General features: G+C 46.4%; 1 protein-coding gene across 3 annotated transcripts in view; it reads right to left on the bottom strand.

Annotated features, from left to right (window-relative positions):
* Nucleotides 1-826: 826 nt before the first annotated feature.
* ST6GALNAC4 (ST6 N-acetylgalactosaminide alpha-2,6-sialyltransferase 4) overlaps nucleotides 827-23967 on the bottom strand; it is a 28914-nt gene continuing 5773 nt past the window's right edge. For 2 of the 3 annotated variants that reach the window (XM_063936653.1, XM_063936651.1), the window contains exons 2-6: nucleotides 17789-17830; nucleotides 13524-13673; nucleotides 11565-11974; nucleotides 4935-5042; nucleotides 827-2984 (exon numbers count right to left, since the gene is read on the bottom strand). In XM_063936653.1, coding sequence (XP_063792723.1) covers nucleotides 2798-2984; nucleotides 4935-5042; nucleotides 11565-11974; nucleotides 13524-13673; nucleotides 17789-17800 — 867 coding nt within the window. In that variant the 5' untranslated portion in view covers nucleotides 17801-17830 and the 3' untranslated portion in view covers nucleotides 827-2797. Of the gene's footprint in view, nucleotides 2985-4934; nucleotides 5043-11564; nucleotides 11975-13523; nucleotides 13674-17788; nucleotides 17831-18277; nucleotides 19122-23967 lie in introns of those variants that run through there. The other variant, XM_063936652.1, reaches the window with a different exon arrangement.

Raw genomic sequence — 23967 nt, forward strand, 5'->3', positions numbered from 1 at the left:
TGTTACAGGCTGTGTTTGAAAATGACAGGAGCTGATTGGTTGGTACTTTATCTCTCTCCAAGCTTTGATACATCTCCCCATTGTCCCTTTCATTCCCTGGTGAATGATATTGTAACTCGGATTTACACATCTTGAACACGGGGACAATGCACCTCTGTCATTCTTGACAGTAACTACAAAATGTACCTCAGGTCACAATAAACTACGTTATTTGCAAAATGTTTAGTTAGCAACACATTTGTATAGCTTCCCTTAATATGTAACTTACAGAGGAGGCAGCCATTTTGTGGGCTCTGTCTGATGTCGAGAGTCACCAGAAGGTGACAAAAACAGTTTAACAGTCCAATCCCACATCAGCTTATAGACCCATGCAAACTACCTCATTGTGGGCGAGATGTACTAATGCTTACCGCCACGGTTTTTCCCATTTACCGCAGCAGAGGCTATTTAACGCAGAGAGATATATACTAAATCTCGGGCACTGATATGCCCTTCTCAACGTAATGCTGGGTGGACGAGCTGGACGGGGGGTCAGCCAACAGCAGCAGAAGCAGCTGACTGGCAACAAGTGGGCGTGGCTGCAGCTTCCGCGACGCAGGCAGGGTTCGGGGGATGAGTGTCCTCTTCTGCCGGCAGCTCCGAGGGTGTGGGCTCCGGAAGCTCTCAGCACTGTTGTACTGTATATCCAGCTGCCTCAGGTATGTACAGCTATCCACTGCTGTTCTCTGGCATGCTGCCGCTGATGGCTGTCCCCCTGCCCGGCTTGGCCACCCAGCATTACGGTGAGAAGGGCATATCAGTGCCCGAGGTTTAGTATATACTCTCCGCGTTAAATAGCCTCTGCTGCGGTAAATGGGAAAAACTGTGGCGGTAAGCATTAGTACATGCCGCCCTGTAAGTTTTATATCGTTTTACAGTTATGACTGGCTGCAGTCTCATTGGGCGGTATTCAAATGATATATCACGCCCAATCTCCTTTCTAAAGTGATTGCTGTTATTGTGCATATGACGCCCATAGTAATCATGTTTAGCGGCGCAAAGGGTTAGGGCACTTGCTACCCCAGGGGTAGCGAGCTGAAATGATAATACCACCCCCGTCAGCAGAAACAGAACGGGTGTGGAAAGTGGCAGAAAGAATTTAACACCGCCCGTAACGTACTAACAGGTGACAAACAGCTGACCTATCTATTCTGCGTGTATACCACACATAAGACGCACAGAGGGTCATTCCGAGTTGTTCGCTCGTTGACGATTTTCGCTATGCTGCGATTTGTTGCAAATTGCGCATGCGCAAGGCACGCAGGGCGCATGCGCTTAGTTATTTAACACAAAACTTAGCAGTTTTGCTGTGGCTTCTGCGGCGCTTTCTTAGTCGCACTGCTGTCTGGTTAAAGGTTGATAGGAAAGGGGCGTTTCTGGGCGGCAACTCAGCGTTTTCCCGGCGTTTGCTAAAAAACGCAGGCGTGTCAGGGAAAAACGCGGGAGTGTCTGGAGAAACTGGGGAGTGGCTGGGCGAACGCAGGGCGTGTTTGTGACGTCAAACCAGGAACTAAACGGACTGAGCTGATCGCAATCTGTGAGTAGGTCCGGAGCTACTCAGAAACTGCTAAGAATTATTTAGTAGCAATTCTGCTAATCTTTCGTTCATAATTCTGCTATGCTAAGATACACTCCCAGAGGGCGGCGGCCTAGCGTGTGCAATGCTGCTAAAAGCAGCTAGCGAGCGAACAACTCGGAATAAGGGCCCGAATCCTTTCTCCTTATACTAAATATTGTTAGCCTCCATCTGTTAAGAAGCTAAAACTGACATCATCCAACAGTATATTAACTTTACTAACAAGGTGCAAATGGCCATTAACCCACTGGGTCGACTTTAACTTATACTGATTGGTTGCTATAGGTTACCTCACACATGTTGTCAGCTAAGAATCATGGAAACTGTCATTTGTCAGCAGCAGGAAAACTCATGGTTGGAGGCTTCTGAGGCTTGAATGAAATACGACCGTCCTATAGTGTAAACAAAGGGTGGACCGCTACAGCTAAATCACGGAGTGCAGTAAAGTAGATCTTGTTACAAGAACTTATGTTGGAGGAATTGCATTATGGGATATGGAAATAAATAATACATACTGCGGCACCTGCATTAATTAGCTGCTACAGGTTGTCAACTGGAATAAAAGTATTAAAACCGACTTGGATATGTAAATTCATTCTTAGCTCTGCAGCAAGGGGATGTGGTATGTTGAAGACAGAGGTAGGCAATCTCTGGCTCTATGGCTGTCGGGGCATTCTGGGCATTGCAGTCCCAGAACAGCTGAGAGCCATTGGTTGCTCAAGCCAAATAGAATGGCATACTTAAATAATACTGCTTAATATTTCCCCAGTGCTGCTTAGGTTATATTGTAACAGAACAGTAACGTGTGAGCTGCTGTGGGTAATGAACCAGTAGGATACGATAATCTTCATGGAACAGGAACGACTGTCACTATACCTGCACCCACTCACTGTACCCTTCACCCAAACATTGAGAGCAAAAGTCCCAAGCAGCAGCCTGAGCACTAGACAGGTAGTTGGAGGTTGTAACATGATTATGGGTAGGACGTGCCTGCTTTTGTGTTTTTAAGATTGTCTTAATACTTGTTTCCTGCGGGTTCCAGGACAGCAAAGTATGAGGCCCCCTAAATCCAGGGGCTGCTGCGGAATCCCACCGAAGACATTGAGGTTAAGTCTGTGCTTGCATTAAAATGGCTAAAAATGGCTGCACGTGAGCCGTATAAAAGTGAGGTTGCTCTATGCCTCAAGCCCCCCAGGATGGATGATTAAAATGGATCCGTTTTCTGCGGGCCCAGCGAGAGAAGACTGCTTTCTCCGTGATGAAGCGGTGGGCTCCCCGCGAGGCTCTTTCATGCATCATGTAAGTAGTGCATTCATCCAGACGGCCCTTCTCATAGTAGTGGTAAGGGACCGGAGGGTGCAAACGATCGCTGCAAAAGACAGGTTGATATGTTACACCTTGTATCTCTATGACGCATGTATAATATATGACTTAGGTGTGCTGGGAGACTATTTGACCCTATTACATATACCCCACAGTGCTGAAAAGTCACAGAGTTTTCCGGGGGTGCGTGATGTCGGCCGAGAATGGCTGCATGTTTAAAGCGGCAATCATTTACAAGGCAAAAGCCAACCTGGTTTTGCCTTGTAAACGATTTCCGCTTTAAAAATATGCCCATTCTTGCCCGACATCCCGCACCTACGGCAAACTCGGACCCTATTACATATACCCTGGTACATTTGTTTAGCTCCATGTTTCAACCTTGTCCCAATATCCCATCCCCACTCGCATTATAATTCCCATTCTTGACCTTTACACCCCACACTATAATACCCACATGTGCTCTACTCTACCATCATGCTTTCCCCATACACAGGCCATGCTTTACAGGTGGCAACAACCGGGTGACTTACAACAAAAGATAAAAAATGTATTCCGCCAATAACCAAACCTAGCCAAATCTCATCCTAACCCTCTTTTCCACGCTCACTGTCTACCGCATCTGTGCCACCCTTGTCTGTCTGCCCCTGCCCTATAGAATGTAAACTCTCACGTGCAGGGCCCTCAGCCTGGGATCAGTACTAAATGCCGCCGGCCGGAATCCCGGCGATCGAAATACCGACGCCGGAATCCCGACCACACAATCCCGATAGGGGTGGCGAGCGGAACGCAGCCCCTTGCGGGCACGGTGCCTCGCTACGCTCGGCACACTATTATATTCTCCCTCTATGGGTGTCGTGGACACCCACGGAGCGAGAATATGTCGGGATTGTGGCGGTCAGGATTCCGGCGTTGGTATTTCGACCTATGGGATTCCGGCCGGCGGCATCTTGACCGCATCCCCTCAGCCCTTATGTGATTATCCTCTTACTTAAACCATCCTCAACGGCACCTAATCCCGTGGTTTACTGCCACCCCGATACTTATGTCAGTGTTATTTACTCTGTACTTGTCCCATATTGTCTTCCAACTGTAAGTCACTATTGTCCAGTTTGATTTTTCATTTGTGTACTCTGTAATTGGGCGCTGCGGATCCCTTGTGGCGCGAAATAAATAATTTATAATAATAATAATAATAACTACAAACTAATAGCATTTTAATGTTGATAGGCATTTGCTGTGTTCTCATCGCCAGCAGAAGTACACATATAAGGTAACGAGGAAGGAAGAACAACAAAATGTAGCAAGATGAATAAACAAGGCCCATCCGGCTGCGCTGCAAGGTAGGCACGGGCCTCAGACTGTACCAGAATTTCAGGTGTAAGTAAATCTTTCTGGGCCTCGGTGGACTCAGGTATAGGGAGTCACTCCGAGATGATCGTAGCTACGATCATTCACACTGACATACGGGGGTACGCCCAGCACAGGGCTATCCCGCCCCGCATGTCAGTGCCGCCCCCCCCCCCCCCCCCCCCCACACACAAAAGTGCAAAGGCATCGCACAGCGGAGATGCCTTTGCACTTCAAGAGTAGCTCCCGACCAGCGCAGCTTTAGCGTGCTGGCCGGGAGCTACTCATTGCGTGTGATGACACCCCCCGTTCGGTCCGGCCACGCCTGCATTGGCCAGACCGCGCCCACGAAACAGCGGCTAAACGCCGCCGTTCCGCCTCCCCAGTGAACACCTCTGCCTGTCAATCAGGCACAGGCGATCGTAGCGGCCCGACGGCCTTCTGGCATGCGCCGGTGCACTGCGGCGCCGGAACATGCGCAGTTCTGACCCTCATAATGTCGAGGAGCAGGATGTATAGGCAAAGGGCTCCCTGTAATGATACGCAGCAGCTGTGGATTCTTAGCCACTGCCAGTAACAATACGTCTGTATTCCCATGCAATTGTTCTATGTCATGGCCCGTGTCTGTCTCTGGATTCCCCCTCCATACCTGCAATAGTTTTTGCTGACCATCCCATACACAGTGACCTCCTCACACAGCTCCATGGCCAGAATCATAGTGAACCATCCAGTGCTCAGAAACGTACCCGACATCGCCCTGCAGGCGGAAAAAAATGAGAAACTGGAATAAAGAAAGTGAGAGACAAAAAGAAAGAGAGAAGGCAGAGAGATTATAGTTTCACATATCCCTTAGCCAGGCTTTTTCCAACCTAAGTCCTCAAGGTACACTAACAGTTTAGGTTTTCGTGATAGCCATGCTTGAGCACAGGTGACTTAATTAGTGCCTCAATTATTTAAATTTAGCCATCTGTACTTAAGCCTAGATATCATGAAAACCTGCACTGTTAGGGTGCCTTGAGGTCTGAGGTTGGGAATGGCTGCCTCAGTGTCCGCATTGGGTCTAAAGGGCAGTACACACTAGAGAGATGTGTGCTGAGCGATCTTAACACAGACCGCTCAGCGCACATCTCTCCCCCCGCTCAGCACGTAGCGCGATGTGCTGAGCGAGGGGGGATCGGGGGTGGGGGTGCTCACTTCACACAGCGCTGAAGTGAGCGACCTGTTAGATTGAGCCGGTATGCAGGCTCAATCTAGCACCGGCAATAGCGCTGTCACTGTGGGGCATACACACGAGAGATCCGTGATTAAGATCTAAGCAATCTAGTCAGATTGCTTAGATTTTAAGCACGGGTCTCTCCGTGTGTCACAGGTTGTTTTAACCTCATCCACTTGGGGGAGATAAGGACGTTCAGGAGACACAGCATGAATGCAATAAGTGGTACGGCTCTACTTAATCTATTAAATGAGTTAATTATATAGCACACACACATATTACGCAGCGCTCTACAGATAGTATTCCAGTCATTCACATCAGTCCCTGTCCTAGTGGAACTATCTACAGTATATTCCTAGCTATACAAATAACTGTTAATAAATTAAATAAAGAGGGAGATGTATCAAGACCATAGTAACCAATACCTGTCATTTTATAGAATGTACTTGATATTTGATATTTACTAGCTAGAAGTTAGGCAACTTCTTTTTAGATGGCTTGATACATCTTCCCCTTTCTTTTATGGGTGGGATGTACTAATACTCACTGCCGCATTATCCCTGCATTTCCCGGTCTGTTGGCAGCATTGCATATGCACTAATAAAGTTTTATTGAAATGCGCTTCCTCTACTTTAGCATTCCGGGCTTTCAATCACAGTACTGTGACGTTACTTCTTCTCATTGATGGCTAACGGCAATCCACATTAGCTGTATGTACGGATTGTCAGCTGATGGCTTTACCCGTTTTATAACGACAAACCAAGGCTGGCGAATTTCACGGAACCTGAGATTTCTTTCTGTTTTTAAAAGTCCCCATAATGCTCCCAATGTAAAATCTAAGCAGTGTATTATTATAGGTTTCTATATAGCACTTACTACTGCTGTCACTTTTCTACTGTGTTATTTTTAATTTGCGAGGTAGGAGGCACTAGAGGTAGGAGGCATAGATTGAAACCGGAGGCACTATGAAGGCTCTATAGAGGCAAGCAGGAGGCAATTTAAATAGAGACAGAAGTCACGAGAGAGGTATGTGGCATGTAACCCCATTAGAGCACGGTAATATAACATGCTGAAAGATCGGGTGGATTAGGATAATAGTGTATGCAATGGTGCAATCTGCTCAGTTATAGCAAAGGGCAGGATGCATCACATTTTGCTTGCAATGCATCCCGTCACTCTCCGAATGCATGAAGGAAAATACAAAGGACACCTCTCCTTTGCAATGATAGGACTTCTGGGTTTAGGACCTGGAGTACTATTTGCACATGCGATGAGTGATGTGCTCCATGATGGGTGCTGGGAGGGGTCCAGTTGGATCCCTCTCGGCGAGGAGGTGCGACAGAAGCCCATAGGTTTCTATAGGATACCGTTGTCTGAAGATGGCATTGCCCACTGCATCCAATCCCCAGAATTTATTGCATTCCGGGGCTTGGTGAATATGCGGTACGCAGCCAAACCAACGGAAACAGCATTTTCTGAGGTTTGGCCACATATTTCCCCTTGCTGCATCTCGCACAGAGTAACAAATGTGTGCTACATGGTTAAAACCTGTAATTGTGTGCTCAGTGAAGATTGCAGCATTGTAATAACACATTAGACTTGCAGCATGACATACAAGCAGAAGGGAGAGCCGATGCACTACACTGAGCTGTCTGTGACCACAACGGTAGTGCTGATAGTTCATATCGGTGATGAAGAAACCGGTAATTAGTAACATCAGTCCAAAAGTAATGCGATATAACGTGATAAAAATGATAACAAAATGCGCTAATTAGTACATCTCGCCCTATGTATGAACAGTTATTTATAAAGCGTACACACATCCTGCAGAGCTGTAAAGAGTCAGTAACTCACATCAGTCCCTGCCCCAGTGTTTACAATCCACGATCCCTACTATGGGGGTCATTCTGAGTTGATCGCACGCTGCCGATTTTCGCTGCGCAGTCATCAGGACAAAAAACGGCAAAACTGCCCATGCGTATGTACCGCAATGCGCATGCTCATCGTACGGGTACAAACAGCATTGTTGCTGTGCAATGCTTCTAGCGACTAATCCATTCTCACAGCCGATTGCAAGGAGATTGATAGGAAGAGGGCGTTTATGTGTGTCAACTGACCATTTTCTGGGAGTGGTAGGGAAAACGCAGGCGTGTCCAGGCGTTTGCAGGGCGGGTGTCTGACGTCAATTCCGGGACCTCCAACGCTAGAATCATCGCACAGGATATAAGTAACTACCGGGCTGGTCTTGTTCTGCACAAAATGTTTTTGTACCGCTCGGCTGCACATGCGATCGCACACTTGCAAAGCTACAATACACTCCCCCGTGGGCGGCAACAATGCGTTTGCACGGCTGCTAAAAGTAGCTAGCGAGCGATCAACTCGGAATGAGGGCCCATATGTCCACACTCACATACACACCGGGATTAATTTTTTGTCCAAATCCAATTAACCTACCAGTGTGTATTCGGAGAGTAGGAGGAAGCGGATACATGGCGGAAACTCACGCAAACACAGAGAAGACATACAAACTCCACGAATATGGTGCCTTGGTCACTAACCAAACATATAACCTCAGGGCAGAGAGGAAGTAATGCTAACCACTACGCCAACTGCGCTACCTGTTGTGACTTTTTTTTTTATACTTTAAAACCAAAGCACTTCCATGTTGTTATATAATAGTTCTAATAAAAAAGTTTATTATAGCATTGTTTTATTGGTCATTTCTACAAAAGACTTTTCAGCAGCAGCTACTAATCTTGTTACTTCCAAAACTAGCTTAGTAACTATAAGGAGACACAGCTCTCAGCTCCTGCCAGCAGGACCCTTCCTCCTTTCTCTCCGTGACTATGTAACCCGTGCGCTGTGATTATCTATGGATGGAATTTTGTGGAAGGGTCCGTGATAAGCGCTGCATTTTCGCTGCATGTTCTGCATGGTTTTCCTAAATACAAGGCAACATTATGTTTTAATTGCCATTAGTAGGGTGTTGGCATTATGCCTTCGGAATAACGATGTGCACGTCGTAACTGTTGACGAATCAACTACTTCCCGGAATTTTATATAAACACGTAGCTAATTTACATTTTAAGCATCACATGCCACAGAAATAAATGGTAATGCATTACATGTCAATAATGTAAATGCACTGAAGTGGCAAAAGTCATGGGATAGCAGAATGCAAAGGTAATGGGGGTCATTCCGAGTTGATCGTAGCTGTGCTAAATTTAGCACAGCTACGATCAGGCACTCAGACATGCGGGGGGACGCCCAGCACAGGGCTGCTCCGCCCCTCATGTCAGTGCCGCCCCCCCCCCCCCCCCCCTCCTGCAGAAATGCAAAAGCATCGCACAGCGGCGATGCTTCTGCATCTCAGAAGTTACTCCCGGCCAGCGCAGCTCCTGCGGCTGTCTGGGAGAACCTCTTAGCTGCCCCGGGTTGCAGCGGCTGTGTGTGATGTCACGCAGCCGCCGCGGCCCGCCCCCCAACGGTCCGGCCACGGCTGCGTTGGACGGACTGCACCCCCTAAAAGGCGGCTTACTGCCGCCGTCCATCTCCCTCCCGCCCAGCAACCGCCACTGCCTCAGAGGCAATCACTAGGCAATGACGACTGGCATTCGCCGGCGCACTGCGGCTTCAGCGCATGCGCAGTTCCGACCCGATCGCTGCGCTGCGATAAACTGCAGCGAGCGATCGGGTCGGAATGACCCCCAATGTTAGGTGGCGCCACTGTACTGTGACGTTAAAGAAATGCCCAGACCTGCATCAGTTGTAATCTGACATCTCGTGAGTCAGTTTTAACACCAGCTAGACTGCTCGTGACAAGGCGCTGTGAATTATGGGAGCTGGAACGCGGCATGATAATGGATGTTGATTGATGGGACATTTAATTTCCGAAGTTGTGCAGGACATTCAACTATCCAGGCATCACGAGTCAACATCTCTCCAGAGGTCAATTGTGGAATTGATGCCATGTTGAGTTGCTGCACTTCGCTAGACTAGAGAGGGTCCTACACAATACTGGGCACCTATCCAATGACTTTTGGCACTTCAGTGTATTTCATTTTATAACCATACAAAACAGATCTGGCAATCAGATTGGGGTAATGGAGGTGTGGGGTGTGGTGCCTCTGGACTGGCTGAGCTGGATGGCCTTAGTGTGGCATACCTTTACATTCTATTAACACTTTTCACTTATTAATTTTTTAACACTATTTCTCTATTTTAATGACATTTCATTTTTGGATCACCCTCTCTATAGCTTCGGCTTCCTAAATACTAATTTATTAACACTATAGTTTTTTCACTGGTATGCTACGCTGGGCTTTCTGGCTTATGCTGGTGTTTTGGGGTGCCACACCCTGCACCTAGATATAGCGCTAGGAACCCCAAATATGCAGAGACGCCTTGATGCGGCTTTGGGGCTTATTCACACATTTGTGCAAATATGTGTAACCAAGATCTCTGAATTCTAATATTATGTGGGATTTATATCTGGTTACTGTTATCATTCAGGGTGCCGAGGGAAACAATGTCTCTTTTTTTCTTGCTTAGAAATACCCTTCCATTTCGAGCACCTGAATGATATCATTAAGCTGATTGAGCATCTACCATTATATATATATATATATATATATATATATATATAAACCTGCCAGTAAGCCAGTTTTGTGGAAGCACGGGTGCACCCATGACAATAAAAGTTATACAGATCGCCGAATACTAAGTTTCTCATTTAGAATATGAACTGCTTAAAAATACCTTTTAAACAGTTAAGTAATGAATCCCCACATAGTCATACATTTCCATGTTTTCCGCGCCATGCATCTACAGACCCGATTACCCGTTCTGCCGATCCATGCTCCTATTCACCGATCATCAGCATCAATGAGCGTCGATTCGCAGAAGAAATTCAATGGTATAATTCCTCAATTTGCCAATCCCGACCATTTATTGGTCAGAATCGGCAAATCAGGGAAATCCAACATGTTGGGATTTCTCTGATTAACCCAAATCAGCCATTGGCAAAAAAATTGGGAATTGCGGCAATCAGTTGTAGATGAATGGTTCCCTTTACCCAGTCCTTCACACCCAAATGTAAAGCGTAACGGAATTTGCTGCGCTATATAAGAAACTGTTAATAAATAAAAAAATAAATTCTCTTAACAGTGTAAAAGGATACTGTGCAAATGACTTGGGGAGAGATTTAGCAAATCTTCCCAAGAGAAACAGTAGGGATATTACCCATCACAACCAATCAGATTCTAGCTATCATTTTATAGACTGTACTAGATAAATGATAACTAGATTCTGATTGCTTGCTTTGACAACACCCCCACTTGTCCTTCTTCTAAAACAGAGAATTGGTGATGTTGCCCATAGCAACCAATCAATAAGATGCTGTCTATCGTTTCTCTATTGCCTTTTAGAATATGATAGACAGTATCTGATTGGTTGCTATGGGCAACATCACCAATTCTCTGTTTTAGAAGCTTTAGTAAATTTATCACTAAGGGGTAATATTTATAAGTGCAGGTTTATGAAAATGAAAATGTTGCTCATAGCAACCAATCAGATTATAATTATCATTTATATAGCACCTTCTAGAAGATAATAGCTAAAATCTGATTGGTTGCCATGGGCAACATCTCCACTTCTAGAAATCCGCACATTAGTAAATATACCCCTAAATGTCCACCCCACCAGCTGACATCTAATTTATAGAAGTGCCACTGCTGGCAGGGTATATGTTTATATGTTTCTCCAAAAGGACTTATCTGAAGGGCATATTCAGGGGGAAAGAATTTGCCTGGTGTTTTCCTTTACGTTACCCCCATAGCAGATTGGAGATGGGGACATTTACTAAGCAGTGATAAAAGTGGAGAAGTGAGCCAGTGAAGTTGCCCATGGCCGCCAATCAGCTGCTCTGTATGCTTTTATATTATGCAAATTATAAATGTTACGTCAGTGCTGATTGGTTGCCGTGGGTAACTTCTCCAGTGCCTCACTTCTCCACTTTTATCACTGCTTAGTAAATGTCCCCCCATGAATGTTATGGTGCACACTTACCTGTTCTTCCCAGTCTCGTTCTGAAAGATCTGGTCGCAGTGCGCCATCATGTTCTGTGTGAGCGCGTAGATATTCACTCCGGGGAACCTGCCCTTAGCCTGCAACAAGGCGCGATATGTGATACCCTGATCAATGTCCATCTGCCTGGGGGGCCCCCATATCACATACACAGTGTCCTGGGCGTGCTGGAAGAAGTAGGTCTGGTTGCGGAGTAGATGTGGCACGCTGGTATGCGACACGACTCTCAATGTGCTACGGCTGCCCACGTCTGCTTCGTACCCCACAGTGGGAGCCGTGTTCATGCGCAGGATGCACTCGGCCTGGTCAACCTGTCGCCCCAGGGCAGAACCAAGCATCTGTCCCGAACTGGACACCACACTGCAGGTTTTACAAGCGTTCCTGACCAGCGGCTTTGGGAAAGAACAACGGAAAGTCAGATGGAAGTTAAAGTCAAGGGATGTCATTTGCTAATATGACTGGATTAATAGAACAATACACACATAGCGTAGGCTTAGTTACGTATGAGGGGCTGTTGTAGCCTTGCACAATGGGCCTGATTCAGATGTGGTCGCAAGTGAGTGATTATCAGTAGACTGTGCATGCATTGCAGCAGCGGTGCGCGCACACCAAGGTACTTTTGCGATGGCGCTCGCAGTAAGGAATCGCAGAGTGATTGACAATAAGAGACCTTGGGGGAGGTAACAGGGAGTATCTGCAAAGACGCAGGCGTGTCGTGATCGTTTTCAGGGTGTGTCTTGGCGTGCGACTTCAATCTCACAGTGTTGCAGATCCTGCAGCTATTCTGCACGATCATCGAGGCACTCGGAGCCAGAGTTTCTCACATCTGCTTCACAGTTGCGACGGTGTATGCAGTTGCTGAGAATGTTGCGATGGCTTTCGTGGTTGTCTCTGTTCACTTGTGGGCGGCTACTACAGTTGCACTGTCTCACAGTTCCATCACTGTAAAGGATCGCTGCTGCGTCAGCGTTGTGACTACATCTGAATCAGGCCCAATGTTATTCTGCGCATCCCTTCAGCAACTGCAGTAAAGAAAACATCGCAAAAATTTGCTTTGTTTAGTAATATCCCGTATAGGAACATCGTGCAAGGCTATATCGTGAATTTGACTAGGGTCTAGTGCTGCATTAACACTGGCTAAGCCACAGGAATATTGGTCATGTGATTCAGTGATGGTTCCTATATAACTACTAGTCTGCATTCCCTGTCAATATTTGTTCAGCTCACAAAATGGCTGCTGCCACTGGAGGAGACATATTTACTTTTTCTTCCCCCTTTCTTGACGCTGCTGGTGTCTTCGGTATAGAGAAGAGAAAGAGGGGTTGGTATTGAGATCCTGGCTTGGGATGCTGTGGGTCATAATACCGACAGCGGCATCCCAACACGCATGATCCCCACACCTGTTTGGTAAGTATGCTAACACTAACCCCCTACCTCCCTAACCATCCTCAGCCTGATCCTAACCCCCCTCCCCCATAGCCTAACCATTATCCGCAACCTAACCCTAACCATTACCCGCAGCCTAACCCTAACCATTACCCGCAGCCTAACCCTAACCATTACCCGCAGCCTAACCCTAACCATTACCCGCAGCCTAACCCTAACCATCCCCTTGCAGCCTAAACCTAACCTGTCCCCACCCCCTGCAGCCCGATCCTAACCTGGTCCTGCATATTTACGATCGGTATGCCAGCAGTCGGGATTCCGGCACTGGCATTTTGATCCATGTCGGAGTTCCGGCCCCGGTCTTCTGACCAGTGTTGGGAGTCCAGCGTCAGCATTCTGACTGCTGGCCTCCTGATCGCCGGTATGGTAACCGGTTGCCAGAAAGAGGAATCAGCACTTTAGAACAAAGATGGCTTCTCTGACTATAGCAGACACACTCTTACTGGTGCAGCTTTGCGTTATGTTTTAGTGACACAAGCCATCCCATTGCCTCACCTCTCCATCCGGGAGCCGGCTGTATCCCCAGAGCTGCAGTACATGAGGTAGAAAAGATGGTGGATGCTCTGCTCTCTCTTCCACGTTCGCTCTCATCCAGCACAGCCAGAGTACAGCAGAGAGCAGCAGACTCGCCACACACACGCGGGCCTGCACATTATCACGATAGAGTTAGAGACGTATACAAGACACAGTGTAAATGGAATTTGACTGAAAGGGCCTGTATCAGAGATGGGCGCAATGCCGAATATGCAGGCATCAGATTGATTTTTATGCCACTGCGCATGCGTATAAGTCGCATGGTTGCAACATATATGCCCCCATGTGACTTATATGTCGCAAGAAGTGCGGGGGAGTGGCAACTCAAATGCAGGCGTGTCACAACTGATTTGTGGGCGAATCTGAGCCTGCGATTGCAATCCCATACGCAGTTACAATGTCTCTGACGTCTTACTTCCTGTGACCATGCTGCACGACCACAGGGTCACTCAGAAAGTTGATTATCGACTAATGTGTGCCCGATGTTGCATCTTCATACACAAGTGGCGGATCTTAGACTTCTCCAGTGGACGTCTCAATACAGATCCCGTGGCAGTCACATTCACAAATTTTTGCTCAGCAGCTGTGACGCCATTTGTGTCTATCTCTGAATCAGGTCCAAAATATTTTATGCAACTTCAGGGGGATTGCTCTAATTTGTCCGGTATGGAGAGACAAGCGGTCTCCACATTTTTCCAATTAGTTTAAATGTACCCAAGTCTTTTCCTGGGCGACAAACATTCCTCAAGCTGGTCTCCAATACAGGGAACGATAAACAGCCCATATTGTATTGTGCACTAACTCCTGCCTAAGGCAGTGGTGTAAAAATGTAGAGTATAATATTATGTATAATGTTTCAGAAAATATAACTACACTGAAGCCACTTTTCAACGTTAATACAGCAAGGATAGATTTAAGGCTCAGTCACACTTCATATAACAGGACGTCTCTTGCAATTTAGACCATATTTTTCTATAAAAAAAACAAAATATGACCCGTGACCTAAAATACAGCACAATAAATAATGGCACAGCAGTTGCTTTCCATACATTGGGGGCAATTCAATTAGATGTGAACTGCATTGCAAGTCACTTTTCATGTGATATGAAGACGAGCAGAATTCAAGTAACAGGAACTACGATAATGATCACGCATTCTGAATGCAGAGCTAGACTGGTCTTCCATGCAAACCATTCATCTTCTGCTGCTCCTCTCTGTCAATCAATAAACTGATCTAGTTTTTTTTTTCTTTCTACCAAATTCAATATAAAATACCTCTACATATACTGTATGTAAAGGGCCCCATACACTAGAATGATATGTCTGAGGCTGAAATCGGAGGCGATTTCCCTTGAACTCTCCCGGGAGCTTCCCGGGAGTGGTTCCATACGATTTAAAACAATTTGGTACATTTTGCATGCAATATATCGTATGCGATCCCAGCTATGCCTGCCGGCCCTGACATATCACGACTGCAGCACTAACGATCTAGGGGAGCCGATCCGACCCTCACGGGAACGCGCATCGGATCGGATCGGAAACACATCCAAAATGCCAGATTTCACCCGATATATCGGCCCGAATTTGGCTGAAATCAGACATTATCGTTCTATTGTATGGGGCCCTTAAGGCTAGTAAACAAAGTACACCAATATCTCTTTGCTTATGTCAAAATTATCTCCCAGCTCGACCCCTCCGCTCTGCGCAAGATCTGCATCACTCATCCACACGCATTACCTGCTCTCATTCACGGTTACAGGACTTTTTTTTCGTGCTGCACCCACTCTGTGGAATGCCCTCACATGCACTATAAGACTTTCTGCTAGTCTCTAAACCTTCAAGCGTTCCTTGAAACTCACCTCTTCAGGCAGCTTATCAAATTCCAGAACTGCCCACATAGCGTTCATACTCTATCTTACTATTTACCTCCACTCTATACAATACACAAATGGGATTCATATGTAATTTCCACACCACCATCTCATAATGAGAATGGTAGCGCCAGTATCCCAACATGGTTATATAATGCTATAAAGTATTTTTACTGTGCCAGCATTATAAATTTAAACAGGTTGGTAAAGCGACATGTTTAAAGTTATAATGCCCACACGGTCAGAGCCGGCCATAGCTATAGGCAAACTAGGCAATTGCCTAGGGCATTTGATATGTCTAGGGGCATCAGCAGCTTCTGCTGATTAAAATGATATGCGGCATGCCTATATTCTGTGTGTAGCATTTCATATGCAGATACAGCCACAGTCTCACACAGTATATAGGCATGCAGCATATCATTTTAATCAGCAGAAGCTGCTTGTGCATCCTAGCCACATACCAATGCATTGCAAATAAGATGCATTTTCATAAAAAAAGGTGCCCGACGTTAGCATTGATGCAAGATTTGTGAGGACACATCTGTATCCAAGCAGAGGCAGAGGTCACAGTGTTAGTGGCAGTGTGAGTGCTGTGTGCATGTTAATGGGTTGGTTGTGCAGTAGTGTTCGGAATATGTGTAAGGAGCATTATGTGTGTCATGTAAAAATGCATTAATAATGTGCAACATATGTGTAAGGGGCACTGTGTGTCATTACGTGTATAAGGGCATTAATAATGTGCAGCATATGTGTAACAGGGTACTACTGTATGTGTGTCATTATGTGTATAGGGGCACTAATAATGTGCAGCAAATGTGTAGGGGGCACTATACATGTCATTACGTGTATAAGGGCATTAATAATGTGCGGCATATGTGTAACAGGGTACTACTGTATGTGTGTCATTATGTGTATAGGGGCACTAATAATGTGCAGCAAATGTGTAGGGGGCACTATACATGTCATTATGTGTATAAGGGCATTAATAATGTGCGGCATATGTGTAAGGGACATTATGTGTAAAAGGGCATTAATAAAGGTTGTCATAATGTTTAAGGCGAATTATGTTTATAAGGACATTAATAATGTGTCTCATATGTGTAAGGGGCATTACTGTGTGGAATTATGTGTATAAATGCATTACTAATGTGTGGCATTATGTGTATAAGGTGCTCTACTATGTGGCGTTGCGTATAGAAAGGACACTACTGTTTCATCTAATGTGAATAAAGAGCAATAGGGTGTGGTGTAATGTGAATAAGGAGCAATTCAGTGTGATGTAATGTGAATAAGGGGCTCTACTGTGAGGAGTAACGTTTATAAGGTAAAGTGATACTACTGTGGGATGTAATATGAATTATGGACACTATTGCATGATCAACTGTGAATAAAGTCGCAGTACTATGTGGCATAATTGGAATTGGGGTTACTATTGTGTGGCCATGCCCCTTGCCATCAAAATCACACCCCTTTTTGGGCTGCTCGCCAAATGTGCGAACTGTTCCTATTTAAAATATAGGGGGTACAAACCCCAAAATAAGGACTGCTATGGGTGAGGGGTGATGGTGCTGGGAAAGAGGTGCAAGGTCAGAGGCGGAACCAGCGGTGGTGCTAGGGGGGCACCAGCCAAAATCTTGCCTAGGGCATCATATTGGTTAGGGCCGGCTCTGCACACGGTCGTCATGGTGTCGACAAAATGACTACATACCGACTTCATATACGCCTCTTTCTACACTCACATCCCGCTGTCCCCAGGCCAACAGTTCTATGTGACTGGATCATACAGGAACATTTGTAATCTGGCTGGACCAATATGCAACACATAGCACCTATACTCATGTATCTAATGCCTGTTTCCCTGCAGACAGTACACGTGCAAGCAGGGCCCTCTTACCTCTCTGTCTATTATTACCCAAACTTGTTTTTTTACTGGCGCTATATAAGTAAATGTTAACCCTATATATTAAAAGGCTAACGCTGCTCCTCACCTCTATGAGGGGGAATTCCTGTGTTTTGCATGCCTGTGGCCACTAGATGGTGCCCAACTGAGAAATGCAAGTGTTGCGCCGTTCGGGCGGGCACAGCCCGACACTGACATTACTGTTATGTTGCTCCGTCATTTTGACGGGCTGGGAACTAGTAAATAAATAAAAACCTTAATTCAACTTTTAACTCTTTTTGTGCTTACACCGTCTAGGTGGGATGTTTGTGAAATAAATGAAGTTGGCACCTGCAAAGCAATTCGCATCTAACGGAATCGCTGCACCCTGCATCAAATGTTACAGTATTTTTGTCAACATTTCTCATTCTACACAGATAATACAAAAGGAATTCAGTCAGCAGCAGATCACTTACTAAGATCTTCATGTTTCATGAGCTACGGAGACTCCCCTGGGCCTGGATAGTAATAGAAAAAAATACATAGCATTTTAACGGTTTTAATAAGAGGTTTAAAGTGAGGCTTTTCTATCACTGCTTATCACAGAGCTCAAGAACTACAAGTTAGCAAAGTGATTAGCATTACTGGTTCCCAGCACTGGGTTCCAAAGTTACATTCCCGACTAGGGCCTAATCTGTGCAGAGTTTGTATGTTTTCCATGTGCATGCGTGAGCTTCCCCTGGGTGATCTGGTTTACTTGACACACTCCTAGGCTAATTGTACCCTAGCATACATATGTGCCGTGCACTTAAAGATGTGTCCTCATTCATCCATCCTTTTTACACCATATGGTGCAAGACGCATGGCGCAAAGGACTTTCCTTAATTCAGCGCACATCCAAAGTCACTTATTGGGGGGGAAATTCAGTTGATGATGGGTGCCGGACAGGGCACAGACTACCTTACCTAGCCATTCCAGGCGCTGGAACGGGGCGCAGACCACCTTATATAGCTGTTCCACGTGCCAGAATGGGGGGCAGTCCACCTTAGCCAGTGTTTCAAAAGTATTTAGAAAAGGAAGTGAATCAGCGAGAGAGGAAATTATGGCAGGCAGCAGAGATAAAAAGACACTGAAAGGGAAAAAAAGTCAGAGATAGGTAGGCTGTAGGTGATTATGTATTACAGTAATCAAGGAGAGAGATGATGAGGGCAAGAATGACGGCTTTAGTGGCTGAGACATACAGCCCCCCAACCTCAGTGAGACAGTTGCAGTCCCCTCCTCCAAAGAGGTAGGAGCCGCCGCTGATAACGACTGGCATGGGAGAGGACATTAGGGGAGAGGTACACATGTTGGTGTCACTGGAGTGTAGACGAAATTGCATGCTGAAGGAGCTGAAGGCAACTAAGAGTGAAAAGAGGAGGGGGTCCAAGGACAGAGCTTTGAGGGCCATTAAGAGTTAGGTGGAAAGGAGGGGACATGGACTGAGGTGCTGAGACAGAGGAAGAGTGCTTGGACAGGTAGGAAAAGAGCACTGCCATCCCAGCCAACAGAGTGGAGGATTTCATGGAGGAGGGGGTGGACAACTGTGTCAAGAGACCCAATTAGGTCAAAAAGGATGGTATCCGGTCTCTAGGTCGACCACTATGAACCACACCAAAAAAGGATAAGCAGAGAAAAGTGAACCTTGGATTTAGCAGATAGGCAATCAATACTGACTTTGCTTAGGATAGTTTTGGTAGAATGGAGAGATCTAAGACCAGATTGGAGAGGGTCAAGGAAGGTTTGGGGGTAGAGGAGTTTGGAGGCCTAGGAGTGAAGAGAGATAGGCAGGTATTTGGATAGGAAATAAGGGCCTAATTCAGATCTGATCGCAGCAGCAAATTTGTTAGCAGTTGGGCAAAACCATGTGCACTGCAGGTGGGGCAGATATAACGTTTGCAGAGAGTTAGATTTGTGTGGGTTATATTGTTTCTGTGCAGGGTAAATACTGGCTGCTTTAATTTTACACTGCAACTTAGATTTCAGATTGAACACACCACACCCAAATCTAACTCTCTCTGTACATGTTATATCTGCCCCTCCCCCCCTGCAGTGCAGATGGTTTTGCCCAACTGCTAACACATTTGCTGCTGCGATCAACTCTGAATTAGGCCCCATGTGCACTGCAGGGGGAGGGGGGGGGGGGGGGCAGATATAACGTGCAGAGAGAGTTATAGACCCTACACACTGAAAAATGTAGCTGAACGATATCAACGTTCTCATTCATTAATGAATGAGAACTCGTTCATATCGTTCAGTGTGTAGGTACCAATGATGAATGATGCGCGGCCCTGTGCTCATTCATCGTTGGTACCGGGTCGCTTATACATGCATGCCAATATGGACAATCTCGTCCATATTAGCATGCGCTGTTATGGAGCCGGGTGATGGGGGGAGTGAAGAAACTTTCACTCCTCTCGTCACCTACCCCCCGCCGCCGGGTCGCCCGCCGGCCGTATCTGCCGTTGGGCACCTTGGCGGCACATCACCAGGTGTGTAGGGCCCTTTAGATTTGGGTGTGGCATGTTCAAACTGAAATCTAAATTGCAGTGTAAAAATAAAGCAGCCAGTATTTACCCTGCACAGAAACAAAATAACCCACCCAAATGTAACTCTCTCTGCACGTTATATCTGCCCCACCTGCAGTGCACATGGTTTTGCCCATTAGCTTACAAATTTGCTGCTGCGATCAGATCTGAATTAGGGATGGCCATTGGTGGGTTATCCATCGATGGTACTATTGATGGATAACTTCGATGATGTAAAACCATCTGGAAGGAATCCATCGATGGTCACACATTCATTACTGTAAACTGTAATGTAGGCCAATCAGAGTGCAGGGGCATGGCTAAGCTCCGTGCCCGGACACTATGAGGGGAAAAAATAATAATTTGGTAGCATTAAACCATCGATGGTGGGAATCCATCTGGTTCTCCTCCACTGATGGTAAAAGTATTCAACATCGGTCATAGACCATCGATTATTTCGAATCATCGATGGTCGATGGCCATCCCTAATCTGAATTAGGCCCAAGGTGTCAGGGGTTGGTTTATTAAGAATAAGGAGGCCATGTCATATCAGAAGAAACAGTAGAAGGTACCTGAGGAGAGGGGAAGGGAGAGAATGGAGTTAAATGTGGAGAAGAAATGCCATGGGTTTGAGTATTGTGAAGAGATGAGTTTTAAACAAGACTGCTTGGCAAGTTAATGTGCAGCGCTATAGAAGCAAAACATGAATCAAGTGGATTGGCCATTGTTATGGTAGGGGTTCGAGATTTATTGAGAGAGGCCAAATGAGGAAGGGAGGGTGAGAAGTTTGGATGTAGGTTTGGTGGGATCATCAATCCAAGGGGTCGACCCTATTACCCGCAAAGGGTGCGATGTGCCATTGCGTTTAAATACAGGCAACGGCACCCGATCTTGCACCCTTCGCGGTCTGGTTTTGGGCTGAATTCACACCAAAGTGTTCAGCACCATATGAGGCAGAGAGCACTTTTGTGCGAATTCGGGATGCCGTAAAGTGCGGCCTCTGCCGCGATGATTCACACCCGTAATACCATCGCAGCTAATAGGATCGACCCCTAAGTATTAAAATCACCTAACATGAGGGAGGTGAGGTCAGAAGAGAGAAAGTGGGGAGCCAGGTAGAGAACTTAACAGTAAAATAATGGAAACAGATGGTGGCTACAAAGAGATAGGCAGGATAGATGAGGCGGACAGAGTACACAACCATAGGTACTGTATTTTGTGCAATTCACTTATGTGGTAAAAATGTAATTTGCTATATGGCATCATTTAATTAATTACAACCTCTGTAATAAAACAGAAACAAATCTACGTCTTGTGTACACCAAGACAACCCCTAAAATGCAATTGCTTAAATAAACTATCAGAAGCATATTATTCTGTGCCCAAGCAGTGAACCAATCACTGTCATCAGAGCATTTGCAAACAACCAATCAAAAAAATGGCTGCACATTAGCATAAGACGCTCTACTCTCTGCTGTCACCCTCTTCCTTCCACTGTCACCATCTGCCTCTCCATGTCTCCCTCTGTCACCCTTTGCCTCTCACCATCACCCACTATCTCCTTGTCACCCTCTGCCTTCTCCCTGTCACCCTCTGCCTCTCCATGTCACCCTCTGCCTTCTGCTGTACCCCTCTGCCTCACTGTCTCCCTCTACCTCTCCTGGTCACCCTCTGCCTTCCCCCTATCATCCTCTGCTTCTCCTTGTCACCCTCTGCCTTCTGCTGTACCCCTCTGCCTCACTGTCTCCCTCTACCTCTCCTGGTCAACCTCTGCCTTCCACTGTCACTCTCTGACTCTCCTTGTCTCCTTCTGACAGCTGCCACCCTTGGCCTCTCTGCCACCCTCTGCCTTCCAAGTCATCCACTGCTTCTCCTTGTCACCTCTACCTGTCACCCACCTACTCCCTAGTCACCACCTACCACCCTCACCAACTTACCGAATCTTGCAAATGGGTAGCGGTGCAGGGATGTTGGAACACGTTGTGCATTGCAGGTAATCGCAGGTCTCTCTGGAGCTAAGTAGGAAACTGTGCAGTAGTGCATTCCTCTTCCAACACTATGGACCTTATTCAAAGATGAACACAGTTCGCTGTATACACAGCCAGATCTACGTCCATCTCCTCACATGCTGGGGGCCGCCCAGCACAGGGCAAGGCCACCTAGCATGTGTGACGGGCGCCTCCACAATTGCGTCCACAATTACATGGCCTCGCAAGGGGGCAGCAAGTGACCATTCTGAGTAAGTTTAGAGTGATGGTCGCAATGTTGATATGATACTGCAATCTTCGGGCACAGGCATCGGATCTGACATGCCGAGAGGAGGCGTCTTTTTCCATCAGACGACTCCTGCAGCATTAGCGTATTTTTGTGCAGCCGCTACATCCAAAGCCGCAGCAGCTGTGCAAAAGCGCAAATCTCTGAATCAGGTATCCCTTAAATGTAACAATACAGAAAGCTCTTTGTCCACTAGCCCGCACAAAACTTTAGGGGTCTTACCTGCATGGGCTAATGCCATCTTCAAATGGCGTTAGACCATTGCCTGCAATGAGGCTGCCCTACCGGTGGGCTGCAGGAGGTCCCTCTGCGCATACCATCTTTGTCAGCATTGCACACGTGCAGCTGAAAAGCCATTGCATGTGAAGTATCCTCAAGGGGGTCCAAAGATATATATAAACGTGATGGCATATGCACGTTACTCTTATCGGAGCCTGGGCCCAATCGTTTTATATTAATACATTTATGCAAACAGTTCATACTGGTGGTATATATATATATATATATATATATATATATTAAAAAAACTTTAGAAAGGGAAACATTACACAATTATTGTAGTATTGCTATTATCGCACTTGTTGTTTGACCTTGCATGTCACCCTTTAACCACATGCCACTCACACAAAGACTTATTCGCCTCTCAGCTAATATTGCCTCTTTCACACAGACCCCCACCGGAGGGACGTGTTCCTTCAATCCCTTTACCTGCCACACAAGCCCACACTGCTGTTTTCAAGCACCTAGACCCGCTTCCCCACCTCTTCCCCTCCGTGGAGGGAGTACGATCGCTCCCCGACGCTCCTCCACTTTGGATCCTTTGATCCTACTCTCTGTGCCCGTTCCTTCTCGCTGGTCGTAAGGAACTCCTACACAAGCTCGCCCTCCTTCCTCCCCCCCTTTTTTTTTTTCACTACTGTTTTATTTCCTCTTCCTCCTCTCCCTCTACACCTTTCTCTTTCTCCTCCATTTCTTCTTTGCGCAGCCTCCTAACACCTTAAAAGATGCCCCTACTCCTGGCGTCCTTGAACACCAAGGGTCTCAATACCCCCCAGAAGCGCTCGTCCTTGTTCCGTTCTCTTCAAACTCTAAAAGCGGGAATTGTGCTCATTCAAGAAACTCACTTCAAATCCCGATCGCACCCATCCCTAACCACTAAACGCTACCCAACGGCCTTTTATTCCTCAAGCCAATCGAAACACAATGGGGTGGTCGTCCTGATCCACTCCAAAATCCCATTCACACTACAATCGACCCACACAGACTCGGATGGCCGGTATATTATTCTGACGGGCATGCTCGGACACCTAGAATGCACAATCGCCACTGTCTACGCCCCCAACTCCGGGCAATCCTCTTTTTTTAATACTTTTTTCTCAGCTCTAAACAAAATCAGAAAAGGTTACTTAATACTAGGAGGGGACTTCAACACTGTCCCAGACACCGACCTAGATAAATCCTCTGGCCAGACCCACCCCCATCGAGACTCACCTTCACGCTCTTTAAATAAACACATCCACGAATCTGGCCTCTTCGACGTTTGGCGAGCTCTCAACCCAACAGCCAGAGACTATACCTTCTTCTCGACCCCGCACCAATCATACTCTCGAATTGATCTCTTTTACTGCGGCACATTGCTCTCTCAACACGTACTAGACTCATCTATTCTCACTAACCCTTGGTCAGACCACTCCATTATCACCGCCTCCTTCGACTTCCTTGACACCCCGACAACTCGCCCCAATTGGAGACTAAACGAAACTCTCTTGAAAATCCCTCAGTTTCAGGAAAAAATTAAGCTAGCTCTAGCTGAC

Source organism: Pseudophryne corroboree, chromosome 8 (assembly GCF_028390025.1).
Source record: "Pseudophryne corroboree isolate aPseCor3 chromosome 8, aPseCor3.hap2, whole genome shotgun sequence".
Classification (NCBI taxonomy): domain Eukaryota; kingdom Metazoa; phylum Chordata; class Amphibia; order Anura; family Myobatrachidae; genus Pseudophryne; species Pseudophryne corroboree.